Below are 18,672 nucleotides of genomic sequence, written 5' to 3'. Positions count from 1 at the left end.
CGGGCCTGGCCTGTGCGCGCTGCAAGCTCGGGCTGGCAACCTCTGGCCCTAGGCGGCGGCGGGCTCGAGCCAGGCGGGGCCGGCAGCGCCGCGGGACCCCGGCGCCCGCAGGCACGACCCGGGGGCTGGCGCCGAGGTGGCCGCGGGGGGCGGCGCGTGCAGAAGGGGAGCGGGTCGCCCTCCTAGCACCCGGGCGCAGAGAGGGCGGGGCCGGGGCCGCGGTCTCGAGGGCGGGCTCCAGGGGGGTGGGCGGGGAGGGGCGGGGCCTGCGGGGCGGGCTGGGGGCGGGGCGCGCGCGGGCCGGGGAGGGCGGGGCCGCGGCGCGGGGCGGGCTCCGGCGGCCCGAGTGTCACACACGCGGCGGTTCGGGAGGCGGCGGCAGCGGCAGCGGCAGGCGCCGCCGGGACGGGAACGGGCAGGGGCGGGCGCCGGCTGCCTCCCTCCGTTCGCTCGCTCGCTCGCTCGCTCTCCCGCCCGCCCGCTGCGGGGCCGGGCTCGCCCCAGCGCTCTCGGGAAGGAAGAAGGGGGGCCGAGGACGCCGACAAGTTCCCGCAGCGGCCGCGGATTCAGACCAAGGCGGAGGCTGCGGCTCCGACGGGGCAGGAGCGCGTTCCACGGCGGAGCGCACGGCCAGGGCGTCCAGGCGCGCGGCGCCGGGCCTTTCGCTCTCCGCGGGGCCGCGGGCCGGGATCCCATGAGACGCCCCCTGAGGGGCGCGAGATCCAAAGCCCAGGCGGCGCGCGGCGGAGGCGGAGGGCGGTGCTGAAGCTGCCGGAGCCCGGGAGCGGCCGGCAGGAGGCGGCGGAGAGAACTTGAACTTGGCGTCCGGAGCGAGCGCCCCGCCGGGGTCGGGGCGCCGAGGGACCTGGGCGGCAGCGCTGTCCCCCGAATGGCCGCGGCGGCGGACCAGGCTCCCGCGCCGCGGCCCTAGGCGGCCTCTCGTCATGGCCAAGTGGCTGAACAAGTACTTCAGCTTGGGCAACAGCAAGACCAAGAACCCCCCGCAGCCGCCGCGGCCCGACTACCGCGAGCAGCGGCGCCGGGGCGAGCGGCCCTCGCAGCCCCCCCAGGCCGCGCCGCAGGCCCCCGCGGCCGCCTCGGCGTCCTGCGGCCCGGCCGCCGCATCCTGCTTCTCGGCCTCGTCGGGATCGCTGCCCGACGAGAGCGGCAGCACGAGCGACCTCATCCGCGCCTACCGCGCCCAGAAGGAGCGCGACTTCGAGGACCCCTACAACGGGCCCGGCTCGTCGCTGCGCAAACTGCGCGCCATGTGCCGCCTGGACTACTGCGGCGGCGGCGGGGAACCGGGCGGCGGCCAGCGCGCCTTCTCGGCCTCGTCCGCGTCGGGCGCCGCGGGCTGCTGCTGTGCCTCCTCCGGCGCGGGCGCCGCCGCCTCCTCGTCCTCGTCCTCGGGCTCCCCGCACCTCTACCGCAGCAGCAGCGAGCGGCGGCCCGCCACGCCGGCCGAGGTGCGCTACATCTCCCCCAAGCACCGCCTCATCAAGGTGGAGAGCGCCGCGGGCGGGGCCGGAGACCCCCCGGGGGGCGCCTGCTCGGGCGGCCGCACCTGGAGCCCGACGGCCTCCGGAGGCAAGAAGCTGCTCAACAAGTGTGCCGCCTCGGCCGCGGAGGAGAGCGGGGCCGGCAAGAAGGACAAGGTAAGGCGCCTCTTGGCCTCACCCGAGGTTCCAGAGCCACTGTGCGCACGGGGAAACCGAGGGCCCGCTCCGGTTCCGAGTCCCTGCGTCAACTTTGGGCTGGGTCCCTGGGGTCAGGGCTCTTGCGCTGCTTCCCACGCACGCGCTTTTCCCCAGATCGTCGGCCTCCCGACAGCCTCTTTCCCTGCTTCCAGAGGTCTCCGCTCAGCCCTCAGCCAGGTGCCCGCTTCGGCAGTAGCCTGCCGGGAACGCCCCGCCCAGCCTCGCCCGAGAAGGAGACTCCCAGCCAGCCCTTCCGGCCCCAAGGAGTGAGGTCGGAGAGTCAGAGCTGTCGCAGACTTACAGGAGCGTTTACTCTCCCCCACTCTGTAGGTGGGAAACTGAGGTCCGGAGCTGGGAAGGGACTCGCCCGATATTCCGCAGCGCTCGGTGGCAGATCCGGACCGGCTGTCTCTAAATGTGTATATGTAAATCCCTCTAAACGCCTAGCCTTGCCCCACCCCCCACGCCAGGTTTCCAAATCAGGGCGGCCTTTTGTACCGGAGCTGCCCCGGGAGCCCCCACGCTTGCTTTTCCGGTTGAAATGCGCTGTCTCCAAGAGGCTCCGCTTCCACCGGTCGGTTCCTCCCGCTGCGCGCGGGAGGGGGTCGCCAGTCGGCCGGCTGGAAGAAGACCCATCTATCCCATCCTCACCTTCTTCCTTCCTGACTCTATACTTTCTTTCCCCCCACCCCATTCTGTCCCAGGGATGAGGGGGACGACTTTGTGACAGTCCCTGTCCTTGACATCTCAAGCCACCTTGATCCCCCCAGTTTGAAGCAGGCCTGTTAATTACAGCCAGATTGGGTCCTCTCCTCCCCCTTCACACTCCTGTGACACCCTCCTTTCCCCCATAAAATAGCACTTGTTTTGTCCACATTTAGTGCAAGGTGGTGTTGTGATTACATGAGGCCCAGTACCCTGCGATGGCTGTCAGGCCTGTGTCCCACTTGTTCTCTGCACCACCCCCCCCCCCCCCCCCCCCCCGCCCCCAGAAGGTAAACTTTTGCCCAGGCGTGGGCTGGAGGAGACTGAGAAAGAGTCTAGGCTCCCCTCAGGACTGGGTGTCCAGGCAGAGGGAGACAGGCTCCTGCCTGCCAGCTGGTGCTTGGAAAAGGATCTTTGCTGTTGTGCAGGCAGAGGAGGAAAGGGATGCCATCCCTTAAGTGTTCTCCTGGCTTCCTCTTCCAGAGGCCCCAGGTCCCCGGAGTGTCCCCTCCTTGCTGGGTCTGCTGAAGGCAGTGGGCGCAGACTGCAGGATCCCACCTCCCCCTGAGGACAGGTTGGGGACACACCTCAGAAGCATGGATTCTGGGCTTCCTAAGCACCCAGGATGTGACATGTAGATGACAAGGATCTGGGACCCAGGTGGCCACCCAGGTGCTGCCTTGGAGGAGGGGGAGACTTCTCTGGGAGCCCCTGGATCCTGGGCTTGTGGTTGGTCTGTGAGGCTAACGCCACTTAGGCTTGTGGATGGCCCAGGCTTGGCTCAATGCTGGCCCGGGAGAACCCGAGGTGCCCGGGCATGGAGGGTGTGAGGAGGGCTGGCCCAGCTCCCCAGAGAGTCACTCACGGTCCTGGCGCTCCACTCTGCTGTCCACGGTGTTACTCCATGACCGCCTCCCAGTGGGCAAATCGCCTTTCTCTCCCACTGTTTGTGGTTCTGCCTGTTCACGAAAGTCTTTTATGACTTTTAAAACTTCAGTAAACATTTTCTCCTAATTACTATTAAGACCATTTAAAATACTGAGGAATGATATGTTTTATAGCTGGAATGTCAAGTGTGTTTAAGACTTGACTTCGTTCCACCATCTAGTCTTATGGGTCTTCTCTGTGTCCCCGCTTTCTGGGTGCTGCAGCAGACACTCTGTGAGTGCAGTGTGCATGACGAGGGGCCTGTGTTACAGGGGGGCTGAAGGGATGTGCTCAGGGAGGGCCGGTATCCAGGGGAGGGGTGGTGACCCGAGCTGGCTGCAGAAGAGCCTGGTGCTCTGGGGCCTGCAGGTGGAGTCACTGTGGCTGGATTGAGAGGTTAGACCCAGGACTGCAGTGGGGCCGCAGGGCCCGGGTGAGAGAGGACCGTGGAAGCAAAGCACAGTGAGGGTCAGTGAAGGGTTTGGCTGCTAAGTGACGTGAGCAGATAGGATTTTTTTTGAAAGATCTCTGGGCTGGATGTCACCTACTAGGTTGTGACTTGGAGTCTTTTGATCCTTTGAGAAGTCGTTGCAGTTACCAGACGATCTTTCTAACCAGGGGGAGGGGACACAGCCAGGGAGGGTCACCCTACACAGAGCAGGTTAAAATACAGGTTGCTGGGACCATCCCCAGCAGGACGTGCTTCACCACCCCAGGTGTGGGGCCTGAGAACGTGCATTTCTAACACTTCCCCAGGGGTCGTTTGCTGCTGGTCTGGGGACCACACTCTGAGAACCACTGATGCCCCAGTTGCTTCTCCTTGACCCTCCCTCTGGGTCTTCTGGTCAGAGGTGCTTTGGGATGCACAGCCTCCGCAGGCCCTCATCCCTGCCCACTGTGTGGGGCTGCCTCCTAACCCGAGGCCAACAGCCACCCCCATTCCTGGTCAGGCAGCCAGGAGGCAGCCTGGTTTTCACATTACTTCTAGCCAGACAGCTTTTGGAAGACCAGGCAGACTGTAAATCCAGCCCCAAACACCCCAGAGCTTTCTGTCTGCCTCTCGCCCATGGATCCAGGAAAACCTACTTCTAGTGTCCCACTTAATCTCAGGCCCAGCTTCCTTTTGTCTGTGGTTTAGGGGACGGGGTTTAGGGGAAAGCTGTTGAAAGCGCCTGTGTGCTGGTCCCAGTGTTCATTGTTAACATCAGGCCCGAGTAGGGAGTGACTGTGGCCTGGAGTATAAGCGGGTAGTCCACAGATCCTCCTCTCTGCGCCGGAGCCACCCCCACCGTGGTTTATCTTTGGGCGCCCCCCTCTGTCACATCCTTAGGCATCCCCCTGTTCTCCCAGGTGAGTCCTGGGGCACACACACATCTGGTCACATTTCCCTACCACCACCAGCATCCAGTCTTGGGCATTTTCCCTTTTAGAACCTTGTGGGAGAGGGCCTGTGTTTCCAATTTAGACAGCTCTTCCCCAGCACTTGTTTTGTGCTCAGAGGTCTCCCTGCGAGAGTGAGCTAGAGGAGGCCGCACTAAAGGCTGCAGAAGACCTGTCAGTAATCTCTGGGCTAAGCCTCTGGAGGAGATCACACACGTTGTTTTCTCATTCTGTGTTTCCCAGCGCTTTTGTCTTGGGGAATTTAGTGAGGTCTTCACCTGGGGGGCGGCTTTGAGCTGGATGTAGAGACTGAGTGGAATTTCAGTACAGGGGAAGAGCTGACTGCAGCCTGCTGGAGCACTTACATGTCGCTGCTCTGTGTGTATATATATAAAACCTCCACATTGCAGCCTTGCTTTCTTGCAGGGGCCTTGCTTGGGGCAGGAGAGATGACAACATGAGATAGGTGGGGGCCTGGTTTGGACCCCACGGGGAGTCCTTGAGGACTGTTGACCCAGGAAAGGGGTGGACTCAGAGCCATGGTTGAGGAACTTTCCAGGCTGTAAACAGCTGCCATGATCTGGGGGAGATGGGGCCGGAGTTAGGGGACAGTTGCAATTCAGTCCAGGTGAGAGACAGTGTGGGCTTGAGGTCCTGGGAAAACGAAACTTTAGTAGGGAGAAATATTATTCCATCAGGTTGTCTTTATAAAAAAATGACGACAAGATTCCAGTTACTCGGTAGGTCTCCTTTTGTGCAGTCAAACAGGTCCCATCCAGTTATATTTTCTGCTGATGTCTGTTTCTTTTATCATAATTAAGCAAATGGTGTTTCCACCACAACTGAGAAAGCCAGGATGCATCATGACATCAGTTTCCCGACTTTTAAATACATGCTAATGTGGACCAACACTTTATACTTTGTCAGCATCCAGAGAGTTGAGTTAAATAACACGTTTCCTAAGGAATAAATAATATCATGTCTAACCTTTTTTTTTAAACATTCAGCAAACAGTTTCTGAGTGTCCTGCTAGTCAGGGAGAGTTCAGAGAAAATAAGTGGTGGCCAACTTTCCAAGAAGGAGGCTTCTCAGTTTGCAGTTGAATAGCAGCTTGTGAACGTCTCGTCTAGGGGAGAGGCATAGCTGCAGAGACAGGAGTGCGACATGAGGAATGCCAGACAGGAGTGTGTACGAAGGATCGGGTGGGAAGTCCGAGGGCTGTCAGGAGGAGGTGACATTTGAGCTGGCTCTGGAAGGATGCATGGGAATTCCCCAGGCCAGGAAGTGGCGAGGAAGGCTCTCTGTGCAGAACAGGTAGAACAGCCTGTGCCAAGGCCTGGAGGCTGGAAGAGGATGCCGTAGAGGACGCGGGAGAGGACGCGGGCTCAGCAGGCAGGTGCGGTGGGGGACTGCAGGGGGAGGCTGGAGCCACCAAGGGAAGGGAGTGTCTCCTGTGCCTTGCTGGGGAGTTGGGATGTGTCTTTGGTGTTTTCACATGAAATCATTGATGTGTGGCTTGACTGAAGCCGCAGTCAAACATGACTTCTCAACAGCCAAGTTCTCCAGTTCTTAGAAAGTAATGATTGAACAGGTAAGAGCCAAACTTGGGAGCTGTGGTTTGGCTTGGGACACTTTCTCCTTGGAAGTCCTGTCCCTTGAAAGTCATGTGACAGAAATGCAGAGCAAATCCGATTTTCCTATTGATCCCCAGAAGAGAAATATATTCTCCAGGCTTCATGCTAACCTTAATTCGTCATTTGGTCCTCATAGGCCCCGGAAGAGGTTTAGGTGCAGTGTCAGTTAGCTATTGCTAATTGCTAACAAATCACCCCAAACTCAGTGGTTTTAAAACAGGAGTTTAGCAGCAGTTAGCAAACTTTTCTTAAAGGGCCAGACAGTAACTATTTTGAGGCTTGCAGGCCAGATGGTCTCCATCACAACTATTCAACTCTGCCACTGTAGCTTGAAAGCAGCCATAGACAATGTATAAATTAAAGACTGTAGCAGTGTTCCAATAAAACTTTATTTACAAAGACAGGCCGCCAGTGTGGGCTGTAGTGTCCAACCCCTGATTTAAAAGATTAGCCTTTATTATCGTCCGTGAGCCCACGTGTCAGCTGAGTGGTTGTTCTGGTCTCAGCTGGGCTCGTTCAGGCTTCTGCGGTCAGTATGGGGTAGGTTTGCAGCCCTGCTGGTCCTAGCTGGGCTCTCTTACGTGTTTCCGGGTCAGCTGGTTTAGGATGGCCTTGACCGTGATGAGTTGACTCTGTTCCTTGTGGTCTCTCATCGTACAGCAAGCCAGCCTTGTTCACGTCATGGTGGCAGGGTTCCAGGAAAGGACAGCAGCCCATAAGTTTCCTTGAGGTTGGAAACTGGCACACTGTCTCTTCCTCTGCCTTCTGTTGAGCAGAGCAAGTCACAAGGCCGGCCAGAATTCAAGTAGAGAGGAGGAGCTGCATAGTCCCCTAGCAAAGGGCCGGGGCACAGGTAGGCCATTAATAGGGGCCTTCAGTCAAATCCATCTGCCACAGGTAGGCTTACCCCCATTTTATGGATAAAGAAACTGAGGCTTAGAGGTTAGTGACTTGCCCAACGTCACACAGCTACCAAGTGACGGAACCAGGATCACACCCGTGCAGTCTAAGTTCAAAGTCCAAGTGCTTTTTGTCAGTTTGTCCTGCTGTCTTTCGTGATTTCAGTGGAGCTAGTAAGGCTCTGATATTTGCCGGGATGGGCATTGTGTGTCTCCTCCTCCCTTCACTTAATGTTCCTTGTCTTGCACCCTCTGCCCTGATTCCCATCCCTTTCAGTCTGAGCTTTGGGGTCCCCAGGAGAGGCCCCAGAGCTGGCTTCTCTCTTTCTTCCCCTGTCTGCCTCTGAGCTCCGTAAATGGAATGTTAATACAGCGCTGGAGTTACTTTATAGAGAAATCCCATGCACAGGGTTGGTGCTTCCCAAGGGACAGCTGAACAAAACGCACGTCTTGTAACTGTCATGTCTTCTCATTCTAACACCAAGTGTTCCCTCCCTCCGAGGATTGGTGAGGCTGCCTGTGCTCTGTTTTAAGAGAAAAAAAAAGCTAGTGGCACCCTGGCTAGGTTTCCTTAAGGGAGATCAGGTGACCAGCCTCTCATCTGACAATCTCAAAACGTGGCAGATTTCCCCAGACTTGACCCTGTCCTCTCCCCGCCCCCAAAGCATTTCTGACCCATAAAATAGGTGTTAAAAGGCAAATCTGAAACAGATGTGGCTGCCTCTGGTCATTTAGCAAAGCTGAACTTGCCTGAGGTCAAGTGCTCCCCTGGACCGTTTGGCCTGGAGCTGACTTTCACATCTTGTACAAGGGAGAACCAAGAAGTGGTGGCCTGTGGGACGGGTGTAGTCAGCCTTGGTCCTAGAAAGTATATTGGAATCTATGGCTTTGAAGCAGAGAGTTGGGCTGCTGGCTGGCTGGTAGCAGCACCCCCGCCAGCTCTCTGAGGTTGGTGGTGGGTTTCCCACAGGAGGGGGACAGGCTGCAGCGGTCTCTGCCCCCTGCCTTCGTAACTTCTGTTTGGCCTGTTGACTGAGGAGTTGCTATACGCAGGCCTCTGTCGGGAGCTGTGTGGAGGCAGGCGTGAGCCAGGGGATGGGCAGTGCCTGCCCATGAGGGGCTTATCTTCTGTTGAGGACACAGGAACCAAGGTTGGAACACAGATCTGCATGGCAGAATTTATCTGTAAACAAAGTGGTGTGGGCGAGCTGAGAGCCGTCCTGGCACAGAGACAGTTCTGGGCAGAGCCTTGATTCCATGGAGCCAAAGGAGAAGCAGGGTGAGGAGAAGGTTCATTTCAACTGAGGGACGCAGGGAAGGCTTCTTGGAGGAGGAGGCATGCGAGTAAAGAAAGAGTAGTCACTTGAATTGAGGGCGCTTTCCACAATAGTAATATTAACCAGTACTTCCACTGCACATACTCTGAGCCGGGCAGTGTTCTGTGTGCTTTATATGTGTTAACTCTTTTACACCTCACCAAAGGCCCTTAGGATACGTGCTACTGTCATTGCCATTTTACATATGAGAAAACTGAGGCACAGAGAGGTTAAGTAATGTCTAAGGTCACATTGCCAGTAAGTGGCAGAGATGAGATTTGAAGCCAGATGCAGAGTCTTTGTTTTTAACCACTGTGCTGTACCACCTCAGGCTGCACAATCTTATGCCTGAGTTTTCTCTGCCTTATTTGTGGCCAGACTTACTACTCTTTATGGAAATCCCCTCTGTTAGCATTGTAGGAGAGACTGATTCCTGCGTTTACGTGAGTGTTCCACAGCTCAAAGAGCGCTTTCACACCTGTAATTAGTTTGGTTCTGAGAGTTCCTTTGTGAGGAAGGTGCTGTAACCCCCATTTACAGGTGGAGAAACTGAGGCTGGGGGAGGCATGGAGCCTGCCCTGCCTCGCAGCAGGTACTGGCCAAGCCAGTGGCCAGGCAGTTGACCTTGTGTTCTGAGCCCAGTGCCCTTTGTGCCGGGGTGCTGTGGAGGGGGCTTGGCCAGACCTCTGGTCCTCAGGAAGGGTGACAGCCTGATTGATTTCCGGTTCTTTCCATGTGTTGACGCTGAAACGCTTTACTGAGACCATTAAGGAGCAACAGCAGAGGACCTTGCTTCCACAATGGAATTTTCCTTCTCTTCCTGTTTGGTATTTTCCAGTAATATTTCTATTAATGTTTCACTTTCGGAGGCACTAGCTTCCTGAGAGTTTGCGCTTTCTCAGCTGCTGAGCCAGGAAGAATTGAATTTTCCTCTAAATCATTCAGTTCCTTTCCATTTTCTCCAAGGGGAGCTCTCTGGGTTTCCCATTATGCTGTAGAGGAAGGATCTTGGAGGTGGGTCCAGGGGATGGAGAGAGAATTAGTCAGGGCCCTGGGGAATGTCTCAGGCCCTGGGTTTTCCAAGCAGCACTGAAGAGTAATGGTCAGAAAGGGGCTTCCCAGGCCAAGGAGGAGAGAGCTGACGTGATGGGTGGGTGGCGTCGGGGGAGGTGGTCATTACTGGCCTGCTGCTGGGCCTTCCCTTTCAGGCTGCACCCTGCATGCTCAGCTGGGTCCCAACAGCCTGCTCCAAGTCGTTCTCCCCATGCACTTATCCCACAGACATTGTTGAGGGCCTGCTGCGTGCTGGGCATTGTTCTCTTTAGCGCTAGGGGTACAGCAGTGAACAAACAGATGCCAGTTCATGCTCCCTGAGCTCACCCTCTCCTGAGAGGAGTCACCAGATGCAGTATGTTGGGTAGAGTGAGGACAAGTCAGGCAGGATAAAGGGGTGAGGGTGAGCCTGAGCCGGGGCTGGGCTGCTTCAGATGGGTGCTCAGAGAGGCCTTTGATGAGGGAGGCGAGGCGTGGTTCGCTCGGAGAAGGGTGTCCCAGGCAGAGGGAAGGGCGGCAGCGCGCCTCCTGGGTGCTTCAGGAGGTCCGTGTGGCTGAGCTGGGGCGGAGCAGGCAGGCAGACAGGTCTGAGACGTGGGACGAGGGCCCGGCGTGTTGGCCCTTAGAGGCTCTGAAAGGGTCTCCCGCTGTAACTGGCTGAGCTGGGAAGGCAGTGGAGGGCTCTGAGCAGAGAAATGATGTGCTCTGACTTGGGTTTTGAGAGGATTGCTCTGGCTGCCTCGTGGAGAGGAGACTGGAGGGGAGAAGCGGGGAGACCGGCTAGGGCACCTGCAGCCACTGAACTGGGCGCTGGCGGTAGGTGATGAGAAGAGACCACATTCGGGACACGTTGTGAAGGTGGAGCTGCAGGATTTCCTGACAAATGAAATGTAAGGTGTGAGGGGCAGGAGAGTCCAGGATGATTCCAGGGCTTTGGCCTGAGCAACCGGGAGATGAGTTGCCATTAGCTGAGATGGGGAGGACCCTGGAGGAGCAGCCACAGTTCACCAGTGGAATTGATCCAGCACCGGAGTCCTGGGGCTAAGAGAAATACAGGCTGTGCCCTCCAGGGTCGGGAGGTTCCTGAGAACCTGGAGAAGGCAGGGGTGGCTGCTGCCTGGGGCTGAGGAAAATCACCAGGAAGAGGAGGCCGTATGGGCAGTGGGTCCAGAGGAAGCTGCGGATGGGGCATGCCAGACAGAAGGGGTCCTGTCCGCGGTGATGGAGATCAGAATAGGAATGCTGCCGCGCTCACACAGGTGTGGCCATAGCCCGGGGATTGCCTTGGTGTAACTGCAGGTGACAAGGGGACGTGAAAGAGGATGGTGGCAGGGAGTGAAGAGCCTCGCCTGCCACTGGTCTGAAATTGCCCCAATTCTCCCAATTCAGAAGAGGCCATCTGCTGTGTTGTATGCCTGAGGTGGGCATCATGGGAGAGGGAAGATGAGTGTCGTGGTTAAGTCTCCAGGGTCAGGGCTGGAGCCTGCACGTTTTGCTAAGCAGAGCATTTCATTGCTGAGCACTTGTGATTGTTGGGAAAATTCTCCCTTATATGGGGCTCACCAGGATGTGGGCTCCGGGGAGGAGGCAAACGGCAGTAGGAGGAATGGAACTTTTCTGGCCTTTCCAGGCCATGGCTAAATTCTAAAAATGAAAGTGACCAGAAAGTTCTTCACAGCAAAGCTTCACTGTTGGATGTGCACTCCCAGGAAGCCAGACAGCCCCATAATCCCTCCGGTGCATTCCAAAGCCGCCCATGTGATTTGGGGCCCGCGTGGCATTCGTGGAATGGCGCAGCCCTACCTGCCCTCCTGCGCCAGGCAGTGAGTTGGCTGTGTTGAGACGGTTCCTCAGAACGGCAGGCTCGGAGCTTTCCATACATTTCCTATGTTTATCTCTATGTTAACTTTCTTCTTCCCCCTTTAACAAAACTGCGACAGTTTGATAGAGAAAATGCAGATAGCAAAACTAAAATAGAAACCAACTTTAATTCTATAATTCAAAGAAACCATGTTAACATTTCAGTGTTTTCCCAGCTAGCCTTTTTCCAATGCGTGTATATACCTTTTTCCCTCCACAAAAATTAAGTAATATTGTGTATATCTATTTATTTTCTTTTTGCTTAAAGACAGAAAGATGTCCACATTCTCTTAAACATTCAACCACAGTCATTTCATGTCTGTTACAGGATTTGTGTTGGTATATTTATGCTCCCCCTGGTTCTCACTAATTTAACAGTGCTGTAATGAACATCTTGGGGACTGAATTCTTTGCATAAATCTGTGATTATTTCCTGGGATTGATTCCCAGAAGGAGACTTGCTGGGTAAAAAGGTAAAACTTTGGATACGTGTATTTAGAAAGACTTTACAAGTTTACGCCTGTTTTACTCTAGTGCAGTTTGCAATTTCTTGGGTTACTGTTGCGTATGTGCATTGACCATTGTGTTTCTTTTCTAAAATTGTGTGCTTCTATCTTCTGTCCATCCTTTCTGCTGCAGGGTTCATCTTTCTGTTGTTTTGTAAGAGCTCTCTGTGGACTAAGGATGGCAGCCCCTTGCTTGCTGTTTGGGTTGCAGAACATTTTTTCCAAGTTTGTGACTTGCTTTTTGATTCTGTCTGCTGGTTATTGTTGCTTACACCGAATTGCTTTGTTAAATGTCTCGATGTTCTTCGTGACTTGAGTGTGCTGCTTAGAGAAGTCTTCCTCATTCCGATGTTTACCCATATTTTCTTCTAATACTTTGATGGTTTCTTTTTTTTTTTAACATTGAAATTGTAATCTGTCTGGAGTTTGAGGTCGGGTTTTAATTTTATTTTTCTGAACAACTACTCTGGTGTCTGGACATCCTCTCCTCGCTGCTTGCTCTGTCATCTCTCTGTTTCTTCAAGTTTCTTTTTAGACTTAAATATTTTGACTCTGTCTCACCCTGACTGCGTTTAGGTCTCATCAGCTATTATGATAATAATGATTTCGCCTTGTCTTTATAAAATGACACCTTTCCTCTGCAGATACCCACGTGCTCATTACACATTCAACTCCTGCCGGCTGAAGGCGGGAGCCACCTGGCTATTAGTGCTTCGTCTTTGGGTGCTGGCCCTGCCGCTGTGGGTGGGATGCGACCAGGAAAGCCTTGACTCACCTCTGGTGGAGTCAGCGTCCCCTCCAGGACCAGGGGGCCAGCTGTCTAGGTATATTTGGGAAGATCTGCCCTGCCTAGCTTATCTTGGTGTGTCCATTTCAGCTTTCGCACTGTGACTTTTGTGGCAAATGGAACGCACTGTCCAGTCATCCGTGCAGCAGACATTTGTAGCATGTCCCAGCACTGGGCCGAGTCCTGGGGACAGTCAGACGAGTAAGCCCCAGCACTCTATCTCAGAGCCCAGGAGGGGAGTTGGAAAGGCCCAGGAATATCTCGAGTGCAAGACAGAAGGAGATCAATGCCAGGAGGGAGAGGCAGGTAAATGACTCTGAGTAGAGAAGAGAAGCACTGGAGGCTGAGCTGGGCGTGGGCAGTAGTGGAGGAGACCCAGAGGGAGGAGCGTTCAGACTTGAAGGATGGGTAAGACTTGACTTGTGGCAGGTGGGGACTACATTATTTTGGCCACTTAAATTTTTTTCACACCCGCCAAAGTCCAATTCAAGTGATATGAATTCACAGAGTTCTCCCCCCACCCAACCTTTTCCGTCGCCTCAACCCAGGTGTCCTGTGTCTTCCATCAGGGAGAGACCCTTTCCGAACTTGTGTTGCGTGTTCCTCTTTTTCTGGCTCAGGCCAGTGTCGGGATAATCCATTCTGCAGTCTGCTGTGAGGTTGGTGACATTAATGAATTGGTGTTGATGGAGCAGATTAAGTCCAGGAGTGTTCATGGGGAATAAATCAAGAAAAAAATGCAGATTTTTGAACACTGATGTACATTGCTATGGTTCCAAGAGGCTGAGAGTGTCTACCTGATCCATTATACTGTGTGTCACACCACGTCACTGTACCCTGGACCAGCCCTGGCAGCACTTGAGCATCAGCTGGAGAGCATTTTTTAAAAATGTGCAGTTCCTTGGGTTCCACCCCAGACTAATTACGCTGCAGTTTCTGGGGATAGAGCCTGGGCGTCAGTATGTTTGGAAGGCCCCCAGGTGGTTCTGATACGCAGCCAGAGTTGAAAGCTGCTGTCCTGGACCATAGTTTGGGATTCCAGGGGAGCCTGGGGGTCATTCTGTCCAGCCCTCCTGCGTCCATGCCTAAAGACGTCCAGTGACGAGGGGATTTGTCACCTCTCGGGCCACATAACCACCCACTCCTTTGCACAGCTGGGCTTGCAAGTTTTTTCTGCTGTTCACTCCAATTTAGCACAGGTTTTTCGAGTACCTGGTGTTTACAGGAGCTCTGCTGGCTGACTCCTTTCTTCCTGTAGAATCTACTCCTGTGTTAGTTGGACTCTGAGGTCAAGGTGAACCAGTCTAGCTTCACTTCTTCCACATGACGACCCTCAGACAGACCCTCGGACTGTGTCTTCAAAGGCAGAGGGGAGCTGCAGGCAGAAACATTGCCCACAGAGCTGGATTCCCAGCCAGGACACGCCCCACTCTCACAAGCATGGAAGGCGTTGACGGGCCCCAAGGCCGGCAGCTTCCTGGGCAGGAGGTGGAGGCCGGAGCAGGTGCTGAGTGGGGGGGCTGAGTTGGTACTGGGGAGCTAACTGTGCCACTGCATGATGAGATGGGGAGTTAAGGTCAGATTCCCAGGGGAACTTGGAGTTCTCAGAGCAGAGAGTAGGGGAGCCGTCAAGAGTAGATTCCAGGGGAGCAGGTGGGATCTTGCCATCTGGGCCCTTTGTTCTGAGCAAGTAGCAAGTGGAACAGAAGTTGCCTGGCTGAGCGTGGCATGGAGTCGCGGGCCAGGCATTCTCTGTGCTGGTTCTTTGTCCTTTCTGGGGGGTAGCTAGTGAGGTCACGCACACAGGAGCCCAGAGCTGTTGATCCAAACAGGGCAGGACTCTAGTGGTGTCCACTGTGGTGATGTGAGAAGAGTGCCGCTTTGGGGTTGGAAGTCTGGGCTCAAATCCTGGCCCTGGTGCTTGGAAGCTTGGTAACTTGGGAAAGCGATGAACTCCTCCAGGCCTGGAATGTCCCTGCTGCCCCGGTGTGGGCGTAATAATAGTAGACGGTGTTTCCTGGCCACGCACTCTGTGCCTTGAACCTACATAACGCTTTCCATGTGTAGTCCTCACGCAGGCCTTTGAGTGGCCCTGATAGAACCCCCATTTTACAGGTGGAGGAGTGTTCTGGAGATGAGGGTGAGGGGCAGTACGTCTGGTCCTTGTGAGGAGTCAGGAAAATCACTCGTTTAAACGGCTGAGTGCGGTGCCTGGCATGTACAGAGAGCTTTAGGAATGCTTTCGTCTTAGGCCACAGCCTGGACCTCTGGACTTCCCACAGCCACAGTCAAGCCAGTGGGGCTGCCCTTTCTGGCCTGATGAGGTCGTCCTCAAAAAGTGGTTCTCTCCTTGTTGTGGCCATCCGTTTGTGGTGGGCCCTGATTCCCTGCAGCGGGGGAGTAGAAGTAAAAACTCTGCCTGGACCCCCACTCTGTTCTAAGTGTTTTATGTCTGTTAACTCACTGAACCCCACAGCACTCCCTCGGAGGTAAATTCTGTCAAGAGTCCCAATTTTACAGATGGGGAAACTGAGGCAAGCAGAGGTTTGTTGTTATTGTTAGTACCTTGTCTTAAGTGACAGCTGGTGATGGGTAGAGCTGCACTTGTGGGGGTTGAGCCCAGACAGTCAGTCTGGCTTCTGTCTGCCCTTATTCTCTGTGCTACACAGCTATAGGGAATGGTGCCAGAGGTCAGTTCTGTGTCACCTGGTGGTTCCAAAGCCATGAGGCCAGAGCCATTTAAAAACCATAGCTCTCTACTGTTGATAAAGCATCTTGGTTGGGCCAGGCACTTTCCATATGCATTCTCAGGATAATACTGCCTAAAGGAGCATTGGGAAGGCTTCATGGAGGAGGTGGCACGGGAACTGGGCCTTCATGGATAGGGAGGATTTGGGCATTTAGAGGTTGGTGGATGTGAGGAGGGCATCCCAAGAGGGAGCCCTGTGAATGGTCATTCAGGTGACTGAAGGAGAGGCTGTGAGAAGACATGAGAAGAGATGCTGCAATGGGAGATGAGGCCAGGTGTCAGGAGGCCTGAAGGGCCCGTTTGCAGAGTTTGGTCTTTATTCTGTGCATAATGAGAGGTTGTGGAGCAAGGGAGTGACAGTCAGATCTGTGCTTTAGGAAAAGCTGTCTGTCTGCAGCTTACGAGATGGGTTAGGGAGGGTGGGGGAGGGCAGGCCTAAGTTGAGCCTGGAGACGGGGACCCCAGTGAGGAGGACATCAGATGCTGTGGGCAGAGGCAGCAGGGGCCTGACCCCAGTCTGCATCCTTAAATGGTGAAACGCTGTGGCTGACTGCTCAGGCAGCTCTCAGACGACATTGGTCAACGGAGGGAAGTTGACTGAGCACCTGTCAAGGGGATAGATTTTTCTGGATCGTTCTTGTCGATAGCTGAGACACCCTCTGTGGGAGTTTGTAAGTTACGCAATCCACCAGAGCATTTGTCCACTTTCTGCCACTCAGAAGATCATGCGCCTCAGGGCCTGGGTCCGGAATGGAGGTGCGTCTCCACCGTGGTCCTTCTGGTTGGAGAGTTGGGTGAGAGGAGGCCTTCTGTGAACCAGACAACACCTCAGCTGCTTGTTTCTGCAGGAATACAGAGCAGGAAAGGGCAGAGTCGCCGAACAGCCCATCCCTGAGGGAAGCTGTGGACAGAGGAGGTGGGGGAGTGGGCACTGTTTGTTCTGGGGGGCCACAGAGCTGGTCACCTGACCTTGAGACCGAGGCTCAGCTCCCCTGTCTGACGGCAGCACCTCACGGAGTTGGAGGCATCCTGGGATGTCGGGGCAGACGATACAGCGGTTGGAAAGAAGCTGCCGTAGAGCTACTGGTGGTGTAGTTGGAACCTTGGGAAGAAGGGGATGCGGAGGGAGAAGGGAATGCTGCCGCTCTGCTGGTGCCAGGATGCTGGCCTCCGGGGGACGTGCTGCGCGGCGCAGGCTCTTTGAGAAGCAGTAATGCTTGGGAGCCCTCAGCTCCCCAGAGGAGGAGAAACATTAGCCTTGATGAAGACATTGGCTGGCCTCAGTCAAAGGGCCCCCTGTGGATCCCTGGCCAATTCCTTCTGCGTTCACTGTGCAATCAGAGGCCCCTCTGGCCGGCCCAGCATTCTTTCCAAGTCCAGAAGAGACGCTTTGTAAATAAAGATCCAGGAATAATGTGCCATCGGTCCAGCTCAGGGAGCTCTTGCTGCACGCTTGGGGAATTCAGCTGTCAGTCGGCCCCTGCTTGCTGAGCTGCTTCGGGGCTCGGGATCCATCTGAAAGCCATCTGTGGTGTGACTGCAAAGTGACGAGATGGTAGTCATCACTTCCTAGTCACCCACAGGACAGCTGACAACGTTGTCAAGGTCTGGATCCCACACGCAGGCCTTGGGCCTAAACGTTGTCAAAGTGCAGACGCTCAGCCGGGCGTGCGTCTGGGGTCTTGCCTTCCCACCCCTTGTCCTACCCCACCCCGATTCTTGTCTGCACCTTTGATTCTGTTTCTTTATCATCTGCAGAATAGAGTAGAAGTGGGCTTGGCTTTGAAAAAGCCAAGGAACTTTTCTCCATCCAGGCAAACCCTTTGTTTTGCGGAGTCCTTAAAGATTGTTAGCCCTGAAGCCTCCTTCCAGAGGAAGCAGAAATTGTGACAGCTATTCACAGAGGTGCTAATTAAACAGTTTGGAGTGAGAAGTTATTATCAGTGGATGGATTAAGGGCACATTCTTGATTGATTGATTTTTGGGTACTGTTCAGTTTCTCTCCCCCTAAGTTAGAAATGCCTTTTTTATACCTGTCTGATCCTTTGGGGAATGATTATCCCAGAAAATATTGTAACCCCTTTGCTTTCGATGATTTCTTCTGGTTTTACCTTTCTTTACAAGCTAGCAAGCACTTCAGAGTCTCTCAAGTTCAGCGGCTTGTAGTTCCATTTGTGCTTAAACATCGCTCACTCTGGCAGTAAGCTTCCATGTACACTTTCAGTCCTTCAGAGAGTCATTTTGTCGTGGACATTTCTGATGGCCTCCTGATAGAAATGGATGGGGAGGAGACTTTAGATCTGTAAAGAAGAAAACAAGCTTCCTTAGAAGATTATATATTCGAAATTTTGATTTTTAAAGATTTTATTTTTTTCCTTTTTCTCCCCAAAGCCCCCCGGTACATAGTTGTATATTCTTCGTTGTGGGTCCTTCTAGTTGTGGCATGTGGGATGCTGCCTCAGCATGGTTTGATGAGCGGTGCCATGTCTGCGCCCAGGATTCGAACCAATGAAACCCTGGGCCACCTACAGCAGAGCGTGGGAACTTAACCACTTGGCCACGGGGCCAGCCCCTGTATATTTGAATTTTAAAGGCTTGTCTGAATGTGACATCTAAGGTCATCTTGCACTCGCAGTCTAAAAATCAGAGACAAGCGAGTCAGATTATCATTATTAAGTTTGTTCCTGTAGCCATTAGGGGCGTGATGCAGTCTACTCCTTAGTCTTTAGTGGGAAAAGAGAGCCTTCCATTGCTGAATGCAAAAAAGACCACTTGAGCTCCTCTGCTGAAGGACTGTGGCATTTCCCTGCACTGGGCTGTGGTTGGACGGTCAGAGCATTGACAAGCATTGACAGGTGGACCCAGAATCACAGGGTGTGTCTTAGGGGTTTGTAGCAAGCTGGGTGTTGTAGATTGCTATGCACTGGATTTTAAATTCACCCCTGCGCCCCCTGCTTACTGCCCGCCTAGGGTCCTCTGAGAGAAGCAGTGTGGGGCAGTGGAGGAACGCTGCTCAGGCCAGATCTGGATTCAAGTTGAGGGTCTGTGACCTTGGACTGTCGCTGACCTCTCTGAGCCTCTTTTCCCATCTTTAAAATAAAAATGTTCATCCCCGTCATGAGGTCAGCTGATGAGCCTGCTGTGAAAGGACTTGAT

At 54.6% G+C, this 18,672-nt stretch overlaps 1 protein-coding gene across 1 annotated transcript in view; it reads left to right on the top strand.

The window, feature by feature from the left end:
• Positions 1-333: 333 nt before the first annotated feature.
• Positions 334-18,672, top strand: part of SHB (SH2 domain containing adaptor protein B) — a 131,618-nt gene continuing 113,279 nt past the window's right edge. Inside the window, exon 1 of the mRNA XM_008536889.2 lies at positions 334-1,658. Within this exon, the coding sequence (XP_008535111.2) occupies positions 945-1,658 (714 nt within the window). The 5' untranslated portion in view covers positions 334-944. The remainder of the gene's footprint in view (positions 1,659-18,672) is intronic.

This window comes from Equus przewalskii, chromosome 26, assembly GCF_037783145.1.
Source record: "Equus przewalskii isolate Varuska chromosome 26, EquPr2, whole genome shotgun sequence".
Taxonomy (NCBI): Eukaryota; Metazoa; Chordata; class Mammalia; order Perissodactyla; family Equidae; genus Equus; species Equus przewalskii.
The sequence above is the reverse complement of the archived record's forward strand: the minus strand, read 5'-3'. Positions and strand labels throughout refer to the sequence as shown.